At 44.4% G+C, this 19,374-nt stretch overlaps 1 protein-coding gene across 1 annotated transcript in view; it reads left to right on the plus strand.

Moving 5' to 3' along the window:
- CASD1 (CAS1 domain containing 1) overlaps window positions 1-19,374 on the plus strand; it is a 52,697-nt gene that overhangs the window by 27,912 nt on the left and 5,411 nt on the right. The window contains exons 11-18 of the mRNA XM_069729385.1: window positions 802-891; window positions 3,405-3,524; window positions 3,893-4,049; window positions 4,331-4,410; window positions 5,356-5,457; window positions 7,708-7,848; window positions 18,667-18,744; window positions 19,018-19,110. Coding sequence (XP_069585486.1) covers window positions 802-891; window positions 3,405-3,524; window positions 3,893-4,049; window positions 4,331-4,410; window positions 5,356-5,457; window positions 7,708-7,848; window positions 18,667-18,744; window positions 19,018-19,110 — 861 coding nt within the window. The remainder of the gene's footprint in view (window positions 1-801; window positions 892-3,404; window positions 3,525-3,892; window positions 4,050-4,330; window positions 4,411-5,355; window positions 5,458-7,707; window positions 7,849-18,666; window positions 18,745-19,017; window positions 19,111-19,374) is intronic.

Genomic DNA, 19,374 nt, shown 5'->3' on the forward strand with positions numbered 1-19,374 from the left:
AGTAATGTAATGTATGCACACAGTGACTGCACCAGCAGAATAGTGAGTGCAGCTCTGGGGTATAATACAGGATGTAACTCAGGATCAGTAATGTAATGTATGTACACAGTGACTGCACCAGCAGAATAGTGAGTGCAGCTCTGGAGTATAATACAGGATGTAACTCAGGATCAGTAATGTAATGTATGTACACAGTGACTGCACCAGCAGAATAGTGAGTGCAGCTCTGGAGTATAATACAGGCTATAACTTGGGATCGGTAATGTATGTACACAGTGACTCTATGCTCTTTTATGTATGTGGAGTAGGCGACGTGCAGGAATGTTGGGACGTCATTGTTATATTACACCTGTAGTTACCTTTGTTATTGCAGCGAGGATATTTGTTTCCGTTGCTGTTTCTCGCTTGTTCTGACCTCTTTTTATTACCATCGTGTGAAGAGAATTATCCGCAGTTTCTGGACTTTGTACTTTGGATCACTTAGAGCTTTTCAGTAATTACTTCCTGCTCGGTCCAGTCCGACATGAGACTTCTGTAGTCAATCGCAGGCTGTTAGTAATGTGTTGGACAGCACTGCAGGCAGTGATTGGCTGCAGCTGCAACATGGCCGGTGGAGTAGAGTCTGATTGTTTTGCTTGGAGAGAAATTGGCAGTTTTCTACCTTGTTGCAAGAGGCAGCATTTGCAGATATGATCACAGGAAGGGCAAACATGTTGATCTGTCAATTTGCCCCGTAGTGAAGGCTTATATGGTCCTTATACCATCGCTGACAACAAGATTCTCTTTCTTGTTTGATTTCAGACAAAATTATTGAATCGCGATCAAACTGATGAGTGGAAGGGATGGATGCAGCTCGTCATATTAATCTATCATATATCCGGAGCCAGCTCTGTGAGTATCATCACTGTGGTGACAGGTCCAAGTCCTGTGTAACACACGGAGGAAGGAGAATCTGCACGGACAAGTCTGGAAATAACGTGTCATATGAGGATGAGCAATACATACAGTGGCATGTAAAAGTTTGTACACCTCTGGTCAAAATTACTGTTAACATGAACAATTAAGGGAAGCTGAAGATGAAATGAGCTCTAAAAGGCCTAAAGTTAAAGATGACACATTTCCTTTGTATTTTAGGCAAAAAACAAACAAAAAATACACTCCTCAAAAAAGTAAAGGGAGCACTCAAATCCCACATCATAGATATCACTGAATGAGATATTCCAGCTGTAAATCTTTATTTATTACATAGTGGAATGTGTTGAGATCAATAAAACCTAAAAATTACCAACGTAAATCACAACTAATATGCCATGGAAGTCTGGAGTTGGAATGATGCTTAAAATCAAAGTGGAAAATTGAGTTACAGGCTGATCCAACTTCAGTGGAAATGCCTCAAGACAAGGAAATGATGCTCAGTAGTGTGTGTGGCCTCCACGTGCCTGTATGACCTCCCTACAACGCCTGGGCATGCTCCTGATGAGGCGGCGGATGGTCTCCTGAGGGATCTCCTCCCAGACCTGGACTAAAGCATCCGCCAACTCCTGGAGAGTCTGTGGTACAACGTGATGTTGGTGGATGGAGCGAGACATGATGTCCCAGATGTGTTCAATCGGATTCGGGTCTGGGGAATGGGCGGGCCAGTCCATAGCTTCAATTCCTTCATCTTGCAGGAACTGCCGGCACACTCCAGCCACATGAGGTCTGGCACTGTCCTGCATTAGGAGGAATCCAGGGCCAACTGCACCAGCATATGGTCTCACAAGGGGTCTGAGGATCTCATCTCGGTACCTAATGGCAGTCAGGCTACCTATTGCGAGCACAGGGGGGCTGTGCGATCCTCCAACGAAATGCCACCCCACACCATTACTGACCCACTGCCGGTCATGCTGAAGGATGTTGCAGGCAACAGATCGCTCTCCACGGCATCTCCAGACTCTGTCACGTCTGTCACATGTGCTCAGTGTGAACCTGCTTTCATCTGTGAAGAGCACAGGACGCCAGTGGTGAATTTGCCAATCCTGATGTTCTGTGGCAATTGCCAAGCGTCCTGCACGGTGTTGGGCTGTGAGCACAACCCCCATCTGTGGAGGTCGGGCACTCAGACCATCCTCATGGAGTCGGTTTCTAACGGTTTGTGCAGATACATGCACATTTGTGGCCTGCTGGAGGTCATTTTGCAGGGCTCTGGCAGTGCTCCTCCTGTTCCTCCTTGCACAAAGGCTGAGGCAGCGGCCCTGCTGCTGGGTTGTTGCCCTCCTACGGCCTCCTCCACATCTCCTGGTGTACTGGCCTGTCTACTGGTAGCACCTCCAGCCTCTGGACACTACGCTGACAGACGCAGCAAACCTTCTTGCCACAGCTCGCATTGATGTGCCATCCTGGATGAGCTTCACTACCTGAGCCACTTGTGTGGGTTGTAGAGTCCGTCTCATGCTACCACGAGTGTGAAAGCACAATCAACATTCAAAAGTGACCAAAACATCAGCCAAAAAGCATTTGTAGTGAGATGTGGTCTGTGGTCCCCACCTGCAGAACCGCTTCTTTATTGAGGGTGTCTTGATAATTGCCAATAATTTCCATCTGTTGTCTATTTCATTTGCACAACAGCATGTGAAATTGATGGTCAATGTTGCTTCCTAAGTGGACAGAAGTGAAAAGAGGATTTCTTCTACAAATGGATAATAATCCTAAGCACACAGCCAAATCCACAATAGATGACCTCAAAAGGAGCAAGGTGAAGGTTTTACAATGGCCCTCGCAGTCCCATGATCTCAACATCATTGAAAATCTGTGGCCTCTAAATACCAGAGGATGCAAGACGACCCAGGAATCTCACAGGACTAGAGGAATTCTCCAAGGAAGAATGGATGAAAATCCCTCAAACAAGAATTGAAAGACTCCAAACGCGTTTACAAACTGTTGCTTTCAAAAGGGGGTGTTACTGTGTACTAACCATTCTGGGTGTCTATATTTTTTGCATCTGCACATTTTCCTTTTTGTAATTTTTTAAGTCTAAGAGGACTATATATATATTGTTGCCTAAACTTCAAAGGAAATGTCATCTGTAACTTTAGGCCTTTTAGAGAACATGTCATCTTCAACTTGCTTAACTACTCACAATAACAGTAATTTTGACCAGGGGTGCCATAACTTTTACATGCTACTGTAGACGCTGCTGATCTGACAGCATAATGCTCCATCGATGGGGCCAAACACGGACTGACATGTAGGGGTTCCTAACTCAAAAAGAGGGAGCTGCTGCGTATCAGAAGAGGCAGCTGCTGCAGAACCTCACAAAACACCCCTCAGCTGCTGCTCCCCTCATAATATGCACCTCAGCTGCTACAGAACCTCATATACGCTCTTGATGTAACCACTGCTGACTAATCTTCCTTCTCTCCTAGTTTTTGCCGGTGTACATGCACGTACGGGTTCTGGTCGCTGCCTATTTATTTCAGACAGGATACGGACACTTCTCCTATTTCTGGTTAAAGGGAGATTTTGGAATCTACCGCATCGCCCAGGTACGGAGATTTTGGCAGATTTGTAGAGTAGTGTAACTACATTAATAGCTCTTGAGTAAATATTCATGTTTTTTTGGGGGACGCTCTGGTGATGGGATTTGTTCCCCAACGTACAGAAGAGCATCAAAACTCTTGTGGAACGGTTTCTCTTTTATGTTAGTCTTGTGAATGAGTTTGTTGGGAGTTCAGGAAGGTAGGGGACCCCACGTTTTGCTGTAGAGGTACCTACACCTTAACCATTTCTAAAATTTGCCATAGACCTAAATGAGAAAGACCTTTAAAAAAAAATTGATTGAACCTTGGATTTTCATCATGAAATGTTGGTATTTAATCTACTTTATTAATGCTGCTCATTTCTGTCATCACAGGTCTTATTCCGCCTGAACTTCTTGGTGGTCGTCCTCTGTATCGTCATGGACCGGCCGTACCAGTTCTACTACTTCGTTCCTTTGGTCACCTTCTGGTTCATGGTGATTTATGGATCCATGGCTTTATGGCCACAGATCACCCAGAAGAAGGCAAATGGTAACAATGACCGCCGGTTTATTCTGAATTTACACCTTTGTGTATTTTGCTTTGTCTTTATTTATTTGGGTCAATTCTGTTGTCATCTTTAACGCTTTCAACTTTTTAAATCCTTTGTTTGGGTTAAAAATATATATATTTTACCTCCCTGGAATCGTGGGGGAGCAGGAGATGAGTCGCTGTCAGACGCATTTCACAAACGTGTGTTATAATTAATAATTTCTGTAATAATTTGGATCTGTTCCTCCTGTCACATTGATGTTGCGTTTCCTCTTCTCCAGCTAATAACATTTGGTATTTCGGGCTGGTGTTGAAGCTCGGATTCCTGCTGCTGTGTATCTACGTCCTGTCTCGTGCTCAGGTACGCTGCACTTCCCTACGTGAACCTCCCCTGTAAATTACGGGTGTGGGGGGGACACCTCACGGTTTTTAGCTTCTGAAGTCCCTAATAAATATGACCAGAGTCTACTTCTGTCTGGTCTGGGGATCCCACGTGTCCTTGCATGGATGCAGCTCGCCACATACACTGATGTTACACAGAGGTAAATCAGATATTAATGGGACGGGTGCACGACCTGGATATTGATCGCCTATCGTAAGGATCATTGGCATCAGCCCGATCCACTGTCATCAGTGAATGAAGTGGAATAGTTCAGCACTGTGTACTGTCGTGGCCATTTCTCAATTTTGTACATCAGCTCCTATTGAAGTGGATGGGATCTGAGCTGCGGTACCTGAGAATGGCCATTACACGGTGTATGGCGCTGTGCTGTTCTGGCTCTGCAGACCATAGATCCGGCAGCTGATCCAGTGGGGGTGCGGGATGCCAGACCCCCGCTAATTACCGTAGATATTGATAAACCATCCTAAGTCCTGGAAAACATATTTTAGCGTAGATGGCGATTTGGATCCATACAAAGTCCCCATGACAACACTGACGGAAATAGGACGAGGCAGCCGTGGAATCCATAGAGAATGACTATAAAGGTGGCAGTGCGATATGTTCATGACCTGCAGTTACACACCCTTTCTCATAGGGTTGTTGGACCCCCATTTCGCTGTTAGATGGGGGTCCGTGTGGTGTAATCATCCGGTATTAGACATTTGTGTTGTATCTATATGACTTTGGGAAGCCCAGGAGTTTGAATGTTTTCATAATCATCATGTCTGACATATACATCCGTGCCATACATTGCTACCACTGTGGAAGCCGCACTCAGGGCGGACATCATGGCACATTACTAGTGTAGGTCTGGTGCTCAATTACCCCCACAATACCCTCTGACGTTCTGCTCTTTCCTCCCAGGACTCCTTCGAGAAGATCTTCTCGCTTTGGCCGATCTCTAAACTGTTTGAGTTAAATGGTGAAGTCTACGAGTGGTGGTTTCGATGGAGTTTAGACCGATATGTAAGTATTTTCTCTACACTCCTATGGATTGCGGTCTCCTCTTTGTTTTAGAGCATCTGGAGCGTCTCTTGTTTTGGGACTTTGTGCCTGCATCTTCCTCCACTATTCCTCTTGATATAGGCTGAGTCTTTGTTTTGTCAAAGTGGCTCCTTAAATTATTGGTACATTTCCCGGTGGAACAACTGAGGGATAATGCAATGCAGAGATATTAAATGTTCAGGCCACTTTCTAATAATATACCCAAAATTATAGACCAATCAATATATAAGGCGTACCTCCAAAAGAACATATACCCAAACAAGAAGGGAAGTAACAGACCAAAAATAAAATATAAGAAATTTTATTTAGCAATGATTAAAAGACAAAAATCCGAATAATATTTAAATATATACAAGACAAGGGGAGACACGGCAGAATGGACTCAAAGCAATCCATGTTGTATATCCATATATACACGTATAAAGGGGAATGAATAAGTTGATCACTAGATGCACATGCAACAGCAGGCTCTGGATTACAAAAATGAATAACAGCAGATTGGATGTAACCATAACCAGTGAAGTAAATCTCAGCAAAATATATACATGGAAATGTCTCATAAGGATCTACAGGTAACGGGTAATGATGAATGTGCCTACTAGAGACTACTGGGCTATATTAAATATGAGACCATGTAATTATACCTATATGGGGTGCAAAGGTAGCCAATGAGTATAGGGCTGTGCCGACTATCAAATTGCCAAATAGGTACAGGGTAAAGTGTCAGTGCATAAAAGATAGAGTCAGAGTTCAACTATGCCCATATAGGAGCCATATTAGAGAGGTCATAAGCAGAGTGTCAGCGCTGTGTGCATACCTGCTGGTAGAAGGATTTGCCGTGAGACAGGATAACCCCGACGCGCGTTTTGCAACGTAGCTTCTTCCAGGGGGTTGTTGTCTTGTATATATTTAAATATTATTCACATTTTTGTCTTTTAATCATTGCTAAATAAAATTTCTTATTTTATTTTTGGTCTGACACTTTCTAATAATGTTTCATTCCCTAACCTGAAAAGTTTACATAACTCATTGAGTGTCCCGGGGGCCGCTCTTAGATGCTGTGGTTTTTAGTAACCATTGCATCTAAGGGGGTTAAACCAAAGAGAGAGAGAGTCCTTCTGTCAGTCCATCGATTTGCCCCTGTGATTCAGTCACCAGGGGGCTATGCGCTGCTTTGGTTCCTAATGAGACCCTCCTCGTTTGCCAAGTATATAGGCCTATGATGCCCTGCACTACCAGGCATGACATACTGCGATACAGAAGTAGTGCAGTGTATTATGAAAGATAAAGGATTGCAAGGTCCATCTCATTAATGGGAAAAAAAATCCAACTAAAAAGAAACCCCCACAAACTTCTTCTTACAAAATGCTGTGTTACGTCAGCATTATATTCTACAATGACACTGTAAAATGTTACTGCACATAGAAGACAGAGAGGGTTTATTAGCGTGTCTGCCTTCCCAATAGCTGTGTACACAGTATATAGGAGTGACTGACAACGCTCGCTCCCCCGGTCCGAACGATCATGTGATCAATGGGTGTAAGGATATAACGAGGGTCCTAGGAGACCCTCATCCCCCTCTACCATGCAGCCAGTAGGCGGCTGAATTTGCACCTTTACCTGGGGCTAACGAACCAGCACTAGTTACAGGGAAAATGAGGGAAAAAAATTAAAAAGTATTTGTGTTAAAATCACCCCCTAAAAAGTCTTTTATGACCTTATAGGCAGCGCAACTTGTGAAATAAATATATCAAAATCAAGAAAAAATAAATAATTGCAATCTTGTTGAGGAAAAAACCAACAACTTGTCTGACTTATATAAAAATTGTTACGGAAGTGGAACAAAATGATCTTTTATGGTTATAGGAAAAAAGAAAAATGGGCACATTTCTTCTATTTACCCACCAATATTGCACGATATTGGCAATAAAAAATGATGATAATATGAAAACTGCCTCATTTTGAACTGGTTAATAGATTATTGCTCGCAGAATATGAAGAAAAAAAATGACACTGTCTTCTGTCCAAAGAATCGTAGCATCAAAACACTGCATCTGTAATCCATAGTTTCTGGGTTGGATGTGTGACCACTAATATTGCTGCTGTCACATCCCTCGGAGGGGTGGATATCCAGCTTTTCAAGAGTCCAGAAAAGAAGATCTCGCTAACGTGGCAATGGCGGCTGATTCTTCTGTACGTTGTGTCTTGCAGGCTGTTTTCCATGGCATGCTGTTTGCGTTCATCTACCTGGCGTTACAGAAATATCAGGTGCTTTTCGAAGGAAAAGGGGAACCTCTGTTTTCCACCAAAGTCTCCAACGTGCTGCTCTTCTTCTCAGTCGTGTCTTTTTTGGTAAGTCCTGATTTTATCAATATATCCGAGCAATATACCATAACTTTATATCATGGGAACTCCTTTTTAAGAACCTGGACTGAACATCTGGGAAACTTAGTGGTTGTCTAGTACTTTTTGCTTTGCTTCGATATGCGAAAGTAGCGCTAAGTAAACCAGAAGGCAAATGTTCTTCCGAATACCGGACCCACTGGGAGGTTACTTGGTCCCTGCTGTGAGCTTTTGATCCATTTTGCCCCCAGTACCATCCGCTCTCCTTGGTTCTGGATTCATAAAGAATCCCTATTATTATCCAGTCTATAGAGGATTATTTCCACCTTCCTGCAACAGACGCTGGGGGAGCAGGTGGGCACAAGAGAGGACGACCGAGGGGGGCTTTACAATGATTGGCTTGGATTACCAGTGCTAGCGATCATGAGAAATGTCGAGCAGGAATGGATGTGAGGAATCTAAAAATATGGAATGTCAAACAAATAAAGGTAACTAAGTCTACAGTGCCAGCAAATCTGCGATCTGCATGCTTCCGGCCACATTCCGACTAGACCTGTCACTCAATACACTTGCATTGCGTCTAGTTGGCACATGACCACAAGTATGCAAATTACATTATTGTTCTCCTGGCACCAGAGATTCCTGACCGTGTGCACTCCTAAGTCTGCAGTCATGTAGAGTGACTGCAGACTTGAGCACAAAGCCTGGAGAACCCCTTTAATCGGGCGCTAAGCAAAATACGTGTAAATCATATGCATTTAAAAAAATGGAAGACACTTTCAAAAGATCTGATGCACTTCCTATATTTAAATCATATAAATATTATGTAACAAAGACAAGACAAATAAAAAAAACATTTAAAGAGAACCTGTTTCTGAGGACAAAATGTCTGTTGGTTGTAATCCATAATTGACAAACACATGCAGGGATTGCCTAACAAATGGGAACTCCCTGCATGTGTTGCGGCTGACAAACCGCCACGAGACATGCAGCCGTGGGAACGTATTATTCGAACACAGCGCAGACACTCAGCACCCGATCATAGCGGATTACACCTTATTAGAGCTTGTTCGCTCATCGCTAATAATAACCAATAGGGCCATAAAAATACATCTGAAAGTTATGAATAAACACTTCCCCCTAAAGTGATATCCAATAGTATGTAAAAAATAAATATAAAAAAATATATATATATGTTGCACACAAATATGCCCACATACACTGCTCAAAGAAATAAAGGGAACACTTAGACAACAGGATATAACTCCAAGTAAATCAAACTTCTGTTTGTCAACACTGCTTGACAATCAATTTCACATGCTGTTGTGCAAATGGAATAGACAACAGATGGAAATTATTGGCAATTATCAAGACACCCTCAATAAAGGAGTGGTTCTGCAGGTGGGGACCACAGACCACATCTCAGTACCAATGCTTTCTGGCTGATGTTTTGCTCACTTTTGAATGTTGGTTGTGCTTTCACACTCGTGGTAGCATGAGACGGACTCTACAACCCACACAAGAGGCTCCGGTAGTGCAGCTCATCCAGGATGGCACATCAATGTGAACTGTTGCAAGAAGGTTTTCTGTGTTTGTCAGCGTAGTGTCCAGAGGCTGGAGGCACTACCAGGAGACAGGCCAGTACACCAGCAGACGTTGAGGGGGCCGTAGGAGGGCAACAACCCAGCAGCAGGACCGCTACCTCAACCTTTACAAGGAGGAACAGGAGGAGCACTGCCAGAGCCCTGCAAAATGACCTCCAGCACACCACAAAAGTGCATGTGTCTGCACAAACGGTTAGAAACCGACTCCATGATGATGGTCTGAGTGCCCGACCTCCACAGATGGGGGTTGTGCTCACAGCCCAACACCGTGCAGGATGCTTGGCATTTGCCACAGAACACCAGGATTGTCTAAATCGCCACTGGCGTCCTGTGCTCTTCACAGATGAAAGCAGGTTCACAATGAGCACATGTGACAGACGTGACAGAGTCTGGAGACGCGGTGGAGAGCGATCTGCTGCCTGCAACATCCTTCAGCATGTCCGGTTTGGCAATGGGTCAGTAATGGTGTGGGGTGGCATTTCTTTGGAGGGCCGCACAGCCCTCCATGTGCTCGCCAGAGGTAACCTGACTGCCATTAGGTACCGAGATGAGATCCTCAGTGTGTGTCAGCAGTTCCTGCAAGATGAAGGCATTGAAGCAATGGACTGACCCGCCCGTTCCCCAGACCTGAATCCCATTGAGCACACCTGGGTCATCATGTCTCGCACTATCCACCAACATCACGTTGCACCACAGACTGTCCAGGAGTTGGCGGATGCTTTAGTCCAGGTCTGGGAGGAGATCCCTCAGGAGACCATCCGCCGCCTCATCAGGAGCATGCCCAGGCGTTGTACGGAGGTCATACAGGCACATGGAGGCCACACACACTACTGAGCATCATTTCCTTGTCTTGAGGCATTTCCACTGAAGTTGGATCAGCCTGTAACTCAATTTTCCACTTTGATTTTGAGCATCATTCCAAATCCAGACCTCCGTGGGATATAAGTTGTGATTTACGTTGATAATTTTTAGGTTTTATTGTTCTCAACACATTCCACTATGGTATGAATAAAGATTTACAGCTGGAATGTTTCATTCTGTGATATCTAGGATGTGGGATTTTAGTGTTCCCTTTATTTTTTTTTGAGCAGTGTACATACATACATACACACACACACACACACACACACACACACACACACACACACACACACACACACACACACACACATATAATATATATCTCTCAAGTGAGAAGCTTTAAAAAATAGAATTGTAATTAAGAATAAATTATCATTTAACAAAATGCTCAATGACATCAATAATTACTATGCTGGAATACCAGAGAAGATCTAATTGACACACAACTTGTTAAACAGATAAATGGCACTGATGCAGCATTAAACAACTACAGAATACATGTTATGTAACCAGAGAGAGTGTCGCTTACATTACCACATATACTAGGACCAATATAAGTATATATGAAACTGGCATCTTGTGGGTTGCTCAATTTTCTTTATCCAAAATGTGAATGATAGTAAGGGACTGTAGTAATGGTTCTGTATATAGCTTTCAGTTGCATTCCTTAAAATGCGCAGATCTGACAAGGAACAGTAGATGGGTGTAGCTGGTCTCACTGGTTGCTGCCTGAGTTGATGGAACTGCTGGACATCTGATTTCGAAGACCAGTAATCATGATTATTATAATTTATTTATATAGCACCATTAATTCCATGGTGCTGTACATGAGGAGGGGTTACATACAGGGTTATAGATATGTTTAACAGTAAACAAGTTTACAATGACAGAGGGGAGAGGACCCTGTTTTTCTCTTCGCCACGACAGCACCCACTTGAGAGAGGGGATCCGCCCCTAGGAACAGGAAACCCTATGGAGAGAATAAAAGGGGCGGTCCCCCTCGCTCCCACAGTTGGTTTCCTGTTCCTGCGGGAGACCTGGAGAGAAGAGGATTCCCAGCCTGGATGCCGCTTGCGCGGTTTACCTGAATAGGGACAGCAAGGGCTCCAGGGCTGGAAGCAGCGTCGGGGGTCCTGTCTCAGCTTCCCCCCTCTGCTGGCAGGTACCGTGAGGCCAGGATCGGGGAGGCACCTGGCTCACGGAGAAGTATCCAGCAGACCTGCGGGCCGGACCGCTGGGGTAAGATCCTGTGACGCCAGCCTCGGGTGGCGCACAGGCAGCGTGGGGCCAGTGATTTCTCCCCCGGAAGTATTACCACAACTTCCGGGGTGAGGGAGGAGGAGGACGGCGCCTGCGCGATCGCTGGATAGAAGCGCAGGCGCGCACAGCAGAGCCGCAACCCGGATGTAGTGGTCACTTCCGGGTGCGGCAGGATGAAGATGGCGGCCCCCATAACAAAAGGACGCCGGCGTTGATTCCCGGCGTCCATCATGGCATCTCCTCAAGAGACAACGTTGCCTTCTTCTGAAGCTAACGCTGTTACACCAGGAAGCCGGACTAGCAGCCGCAGATCATCCTCCAAGAGCTCCAGGGAGAAAAGATCGGACCGGTCGGTTCCTCCATCTGTGCCTCCGTCTCCTCCTCTCCAGCCAGTATTATGACAGCTTCAGGGGTGAGTGTATGTCTACCCTATTGTAAGCTGATTGTACTCCCTCTTTCATCTAATTCCCTAGGTTAAAAGAACAGGGAAATCCAAACATAAGCAATGTGCCTTATGCTCTCAGCCGCTCCCGGATACCTATTTAAAAAAGTTATGCCAGTCTTGCATCGAATCCACCTTACGTGAGGAGTCTTCAGTAAGGTCGGATGATATACGTAGCATGATAAGAGAGGAGTTGCGAGCTTTTCGAAACTCGGATAAAATTCCTGGAAGTAGGAAGAAATACAGCTCTCCTCTATCTGAACAGTCATCTGAGGTTGAGGATAAGGAGTCGGACAGTTCCCAAGAGGTTATATCCTCGGAGGGTGAACAGGATACATGTTTCCCTACAGAAAGCATTGACAATTTAGTCAGATCTGTACGCAACACCATGGGTATGGAAGATACTAAGACCCTTAAAACACCTCAGGATGTGATGTTTGCTGGCCGGTCAGAGAAAAAGAGACCTTCCTTTCCTATTATTCCATCAATAAAGGAGTTAGTCAAAAAAGAGTGGGAAAGCCAAGGGCAAAGAGGGTTGCCGTCTTCCTCAAAACGTCGCTATCCATTTAATGACGAGGATTTCTCCAAATGGGTAAAAGCCCCAAAAGTAGATGCGGCAGTGGCATCCACTTCTAAGAAATCTTTATTGCCTGTTGAAGATTCAGGATCCTTGCAAGACCCGCTCGATCGGAAAGCAGACTCCCTTTTAAAAAGAGCTTGGGAATCCTGTACAGGAGCTTTTAAACCAGCTATCTCGGCCACATGTACTGCTAGATCCATGATGGTTTGGTTGAATGATCTGGAAGAAGGCTTAAAAGGTGGCCTTTCCCGCAATAAACTCGTGTCATCCATTCCGTTAATTAGAGGAGCTACTGCCTTTTTGGCAGATTCTTCGGCGGATTCCATCCGATTATCAGCCAAATCAGCAGGTCTAACCAACGCGGCTCGCCGCGCCTTGTGGCTAAAGGGGTGGAAAGGAGATCCACAAACAAAATCCAAGTTATGTGGTCTGCCCTGTCAGGGTGAGTACCTATTTGGTAAGAATGTCATCCAGTTGAGTACCAAAGCGGGTGAGAGGAAGAAAGGGTTCCCCAATAACACTTATCTTCCATCTTATAGGAGAGCATTCCGAAAGCCCATGTTCAACAGAAGACGGGACTATAAAAACCAGAACCGTTGGGATAACAAGGACTTTAAGCAGAAAGGAGCCTTCTTCGGAAAACGCCCTTTCAAACCTGAGGATAAACCCCGCTAGGACAGATCTACCCGTTGGTGGTAGGTTGTCCTTCTTCTCCACACAATGGCTGGCAATAACCTCTAATTCATGGGCAACTAGCCTGATAACTACAGGCCTAAAACTAAGATTTTCTCAAGTTCCCCCGGACTCGTTTTGTTTGACTTCCTTAGGTTCACCATCACAACAAGAGGCCTTGGAACAGGAAATAATAACTCTCCTGTCCAAAGGAGTATTAGTGGAAGTCCCTTTTCATCAAAAAGGAAGGGGATTTTATTCCCCTTTATTTTTGATTTCAAAACCCGACGGATCATATAGAACAATAATTAACCTTAAGAGACTAAATGTCTTCTTAGAGAACCAAACTTTTAAAATGGAATCCATCCGGTCAACTATTAAGCTTCTGTTTCCCCATTGCTTCATGGCAGTTCTTGACCTTAAAGATGCATACTATCATCTTCCAATCTTCAGAGAGCATCAACAATATCTACGGGTGGCAGTTATGGTCAAAGGTCAGATACGGCATTATCAATACACATCAATGCCCTTTGGACTATCAATAGCCCCTAGAGTTTTCACAAAACTAATATCAGAGGTAATGTCATATTTGAGGTTAAAAGATACCCTCATAATACCCTATTTAGATGACCTATTGATAGTCGGGAACTCTTTCTCAATGTCATCAACGCTTATCTGATTCAATTTCATCCTTACAGGGGTTGGGGTGGTTAGTGAATTGGGAAAAATCTAAATTGTCCCCCACAACTGAGCAAAAATTTTTAGGAATTATTCTAGACTCTACAAATCAAATGTGCTTTCTTCCCGAGTCAAAACAAATAGCAATCATAAACAAGGTACAATCAGTGATTAACCACCCCCTATTTTCCCTAAGAGAAGGTATGTCCCTTCTTGGTTCCTTCACTTCTTGTATTCCAGCTGTTCCGTGGGCCCAATTCCATAGCAGGAAATTGCAGCATACAATACTTCATGAGGAAGAATGGTTACATGGCCGATTAGATACTCGTATTTCCTTAACGACAGACGTGATACAATCTCTCACTTGATGGTTAAATCAGAATCATCTTTCCAGTGGGGTCCCCTGGGTGGTTAAACCATCAAAAACTGTTTTCACTGACGCCAGTCCTAGTGGTTGGGGAGCACATTTAGAAAACCAAATAGTACAAGGTCTGTGGTCTCCTAGAGAATCAGATGATTCTTCTAATAAAAAAGAGCTGAAGGCTGTTTATCATGCCTTATCTGAATTTCTTCCGCAGTTACACGGAACACATACAAGAGTCTTCTCAGACAACATGACAGCGGTAGCATATATAAACCACCAAGGAGGAACAAGATCGGAAGGACTCATGTCTATAGCCAACGATATTCTAGCCATGGCAGAGGAACACCTCCTGTCCCTATCGGCGCTACATGTGAGAGGAATCGACAATTTGAGAGCAGATTTCCTCAGCCGCCACACTCTCCACCAAGGAGAGTGGGTTCTAAATCGTCGTATCTTTTGTATGATAATAAAAAAGTGGGGCACTCCCGAGATAGATCTCATTGCGACAAGACAAAACAGGCAAGTCAAAAAATTTGCATCATTGTTCCGATCTGACAATCCAGATATCTTCGACGCCCTACAAGTACCATGGGTATTCAAGAAGGCATATGCCTTTTCCCCGCTGATATTACTTCCGACAGTGATCAGGAAGATAAGGGAGGACAGAGCAAACGTGATCCTAATTGCTCCATTCTGGCCCAAGAGGCCATGGTTTTCCTGGCTGAGAGCCATGTCAATCTCAGACCCATGGATCCTCCCGGAGGATCGGGATGTTCTCTTCCAGGGCCCCTTCAACCACCCTCAGGTGAAGGGTCTACGGTTAACAGCCTGGAACTTGAGAGGCAGCTGCTAAAGATGAGAGGGTTCTCAAACAAAGTGATTGACACTCTTCTACTAAGTAGAAAAAAGTCCACTACCTCCATCTATGCAAGAGTGTGGAAAAAATTTCTAAACCTCTACCCAACAGCCCTGTCAAACGAAATTCATATTCCTATAATTTTAGAATTTCTTCAAAAAGGGCGCGATCTAGGTCTGGCAGTCAGTACCTTAAAAGTACACATTTCTGCGCTGGGGGCTTTATATGGTCTTGATATCGCAGGTAATAATTGGGTAGCCAGATTTGTTGCAGCATGCCAGAGGTCAGAGACAATCCGAATTCCCCATGTACCACCTTGGGATGTTAATTTAGTTCTCGAAGCTCTTACAGATCACCCTTTTGAGCCTCTACATTCAGCTCACATAAAACATGTCTCCCTCAAGACAGCTCTTCTTGTCGCCTTAGTATCAGCGAGAAGAGTAAGTGACATACAGGCACTATCGATAGATCCTCCTTTCATGTCTATATTCCCAGATAGAGTTGTCCTTAAGACAGACCCTTCATACTTACCCAAAGTATGCACTAAATTTCACAGATCGCAAGAAATTTTCCTTCCCTCCTTCTATGATAACCCTACAAGTCAGGAAGAACAAAAATACCACACATTAGATGTGAGGAGAGCCATATTAGCCTATTTGGATAGGACTAGCGCCTGGAGGAAGAGCAGGGCTCTCTTTGTTTCTTTCCAGGGTCATAGAAAAGGAGCTGGAATCACGAAGGGTACTTTATCTCGGTGGATTCGAGATGCAATATGTCTGGCCTATTCATCCAAAGGGGAGAATCCGCCTGAGACCGTAAGAGCACATTCCACCCGGGCGATTGCATCATCCTGGGCTGAACGAGCGGAGGTTCCGTTAGAACAGATATGTAAGGCCGCAACCTGGTCTTCGCCTACTACCTTCTATAATCACTATAGATTAGATCTATCTGCCTCATCTGACTTATCCTTCGGTAGATCAGTCCTTAACACGGTGATCCCTCCCAAATGACTATCTCTGAAAGTCTCTCAAGTGGGTGCTGTCGTGGCGAAGAGAAAACACCGGATTACGTACCGGTAATGCTCTTTTATAGAGCCACGACAGCACCCCTTCACTTCCCACCCTTATAGGTTTTTTATTAGGAGCACGGTTAAGGGTGTTTGGTTCTTGTAGTTAGCCATGCTTAAGTTAACTAGTTATAAACGATGATATTGAATGACCTACTAAAGTCTGGTGGGCGGTTCCTCGCAATCTCTGTAAACCCAACTGTGGGAGCGAGGGGGACCGCCCCTTTTATTCTCTCCATAGGGTTTCCTGTTCCTAGGGGCGGATCCCCTCGCTCAAGTGGGTGCTGTCGTGGCTCTATAAAAGAGCATTACCGGTACGTAGTCCGGTGTTTTGCGGACTTACATTCTACGGGATAATGGGGAAGAGACAGGAGGTCGGGGGTGCTGCAGCACTGGTGGTGGTGAGGCGGCAGCTCTGGTGGTGGTGAGGGGGCATATCTGGCGGTGGTGAGGCGACAGCTTGGGTGGTTGGTGAGGCGGCAGCTCGGGTGGTGAGGGGGCAGAATGTTATTGCAGGCTGCAGGCTTTCCTGAAGAGATGGGTTTTCAGGTTCCGTCTGAAGGATGCGAGGGTGGTGGATAATCGGACGTGTTGAGGCGTGGAATTCCAGAGGATGGGGGATATTCGGGAGAAATCTTGGAGGCGGTTGTGTGAGGAACGAATAAGTGTGGAGGAGATTAGGGGGTCTTGGGAGGATTGAAGATTACGTGAGGGAAGATGGTGGGAAATTAGTTGAGATATAGGGAGGGGACAGGTTGTGGATGGCTTTGTAGATCAGTGTTAGTAGTTTGAACTGGATTCATTGGGGAATTGGGAGCCAGTGAAGAGATTTGCAGAGGGGAGAAGCAGGGGAGTAGCAAGGAGGGAGGTGGATTAGCCGGGCAGCAGAGTTGAGGACAGACTGGAGTGGTGCAAGGGAGTTAGCAGGGAGGCCACAGAGGAGGGTGTTGCAGTAATCGAGGAGGGAGATGATGAGGGCGTGCACAAGAGTTTTATTAGATTGTGGGCTGAGGAAGGGACGGATTCTGGCAATATTTTTGAGTTGGAAGTGGCAGAAGTTTGGACATGAGGTTGTAAGATTAGATAAGGAACAGAGGCGGGTGAAGATGAGGTCTAGCGTATGTCCGTCTGGTTGGGTGGCTGTTGAGGACCACTGAGTAAGTCCAAAGGATGAAGTAAGGGCCAGCAGCTTGGAGGCTGCTGGCTGGCGGGTGTCAGTAGGGATATTCATGTCACCCATTATGATGGTGGGGATGTCAGCAGTGAGAAAGTGAAGAAGCCAGGTGGAGAATTGGTCAATGAAGGCAGTGACTGAGCTCGGTGGTCGGTATATGACAGCCATTTGGAGATTAGAGGGAGAGTAGATACGGACAGAGTGAACCTCGAAAGAAGGGAGGATAAGGGAGGGTGTGATGTGTCCTTCATCTGCTGCACTAAGTTTCCTTGGCCGTCCAGTGTGTATTATGTCTTCAACTTTGCCCATTTCTTGCTGCTGCTTCAGAAGAGATTAAACAGCAAACAGAAATCCCAGCCTGCTTTGAAATTTTTACTTGGAAGAGACCTGGCTGATGCAATATAACTACCTTGTGTCTTGTTGCTGTGCTCAGTCTTGTCATGCTGCTTGTTACCTATGACATGATATTGTCTTCTACAACCTCACCTTTGTAGAAGTTTGTCTGTTCGTCACCCAGTTTTAAGTCTCCTACACGGCTGTTTCCGTTTCAGTTCATGAATGTTACAAGCTACATATGAAAATGATGATCATTATCACCTGTTTGGTAGAATTGGTTAATTGCTCACATGACTATAATCCTACAAAATCCACAACTTTTTGCAAGTGTATCTAGAAAAAGGTGACGGGCGGTCACCAAATATCGATGTGATTTACATTTCTCTTTTTTTCATTCACTTTTCATTTTGTTAATTGATAAAAAATAAACTGTTAACTAGCCACCCCCTTTCCCAAATAATACAAAGAATAATAAAAAAGACCCATAATCTGCACTGCCGCGTAAAGTTCAAGTCCCATATGATAAACCTCTTAAAGAAAAAAGTTGTTGTTTTTTTCCACTGAAATATAAAATAAACTATACATAATCCTAATTGTACTGACCTGAGGAAACATTTTTACCGCACTATGAACACCATAAAAGCAAAGCCCCTAAAAAAATAAATAAATAAAGGCAGAATTGTATTTTTTAACTTTTTTTTTTTTTTTACATTTCACACACTTTTTTTTTTCCTGTTTTTTTTTTTCGCCCCCCACTACATTGTATGGTAAACTGAATAATGTCACTCAAAGCTAAAACTGCAAAGAACCCTTAATCGGCTGTGTCTACATTAAAAATTAAGAGCATTGAATTGTGGAAGAAACAAAAGTGCGAAAACTAAGAATGTCTGCTTCCTTAATGGGTTAATAACCGCTGTCCTTCTTCTTTCTCCAGACCTATTCCATATGGGCCAGCAGTTGTAAAAACAAGACCGAATGCAACGAGATGCACCCGTCCATTTCTGTTGTACAGGTACCGATAGTTCTCCATTATGTCTGCAGGTAGTGGACACAACCTTTTTTGTCACAAGTCTATCAGACCGATCGTTAGCGCTTCACCTCTGAGGCCTAAAAAATAGGAAATAAAATTCCTCCTCCTTGCTTTACACTGCAGCTTTACTTGTAGAGGTTAGCTGTGGGTGTACAGGAAGCAGGAAGGCTGTGCATAGAGAAGGAGGCTGGTCTGAAAGTGTCACACCTAGCTTAAAAAAAAAATTTGAGAACTGCCCTCTTTCTTGTTACGCAGATTTTAGCTTTCGTCCTCATAAGGAACATTCCCGGGTATGCCCGCTCTGTGTACAGCTCATTCTTTGCCTGGTTTGGCAGAATTTCTTTGGAGGTAAGTAAATGTCGCCTGTGTGAAGCTGTTTTATTAAAACGGAACCATTATAGATGTCTGTGAGTGGCAAAAGTATGTGAACTTCTGCAATACCTGCATATAAAAGTTTTCAGTAATTGTTGATTATTTGCAGGAATTTTAGCTCATTCCTCCCTCCAAAATAGCTTCATCTCTGTTATGAGAGGCCTTAAGTTGCTTAGATGCTACCTTGGGTTCCTTTGTAGCCTTGCATACTCTTATATGCCTTGCTGTTGGAGTGATCTT

This window comes from Ranitomeya imitator, chromosome 6 (genome assembly GCF_032444005.1).
Source record: "Ranitomeya imitator isolate aRanImi1 chromosome 6, aRanImi1.pri, whole genome shotgun sequence".
Lineage (NCBI taxonomy): Eukaryota > Metazoa > Chordata > Amphibia > Anura > Dendrobatidae > Ranitomeya > Ranitomeya imitator.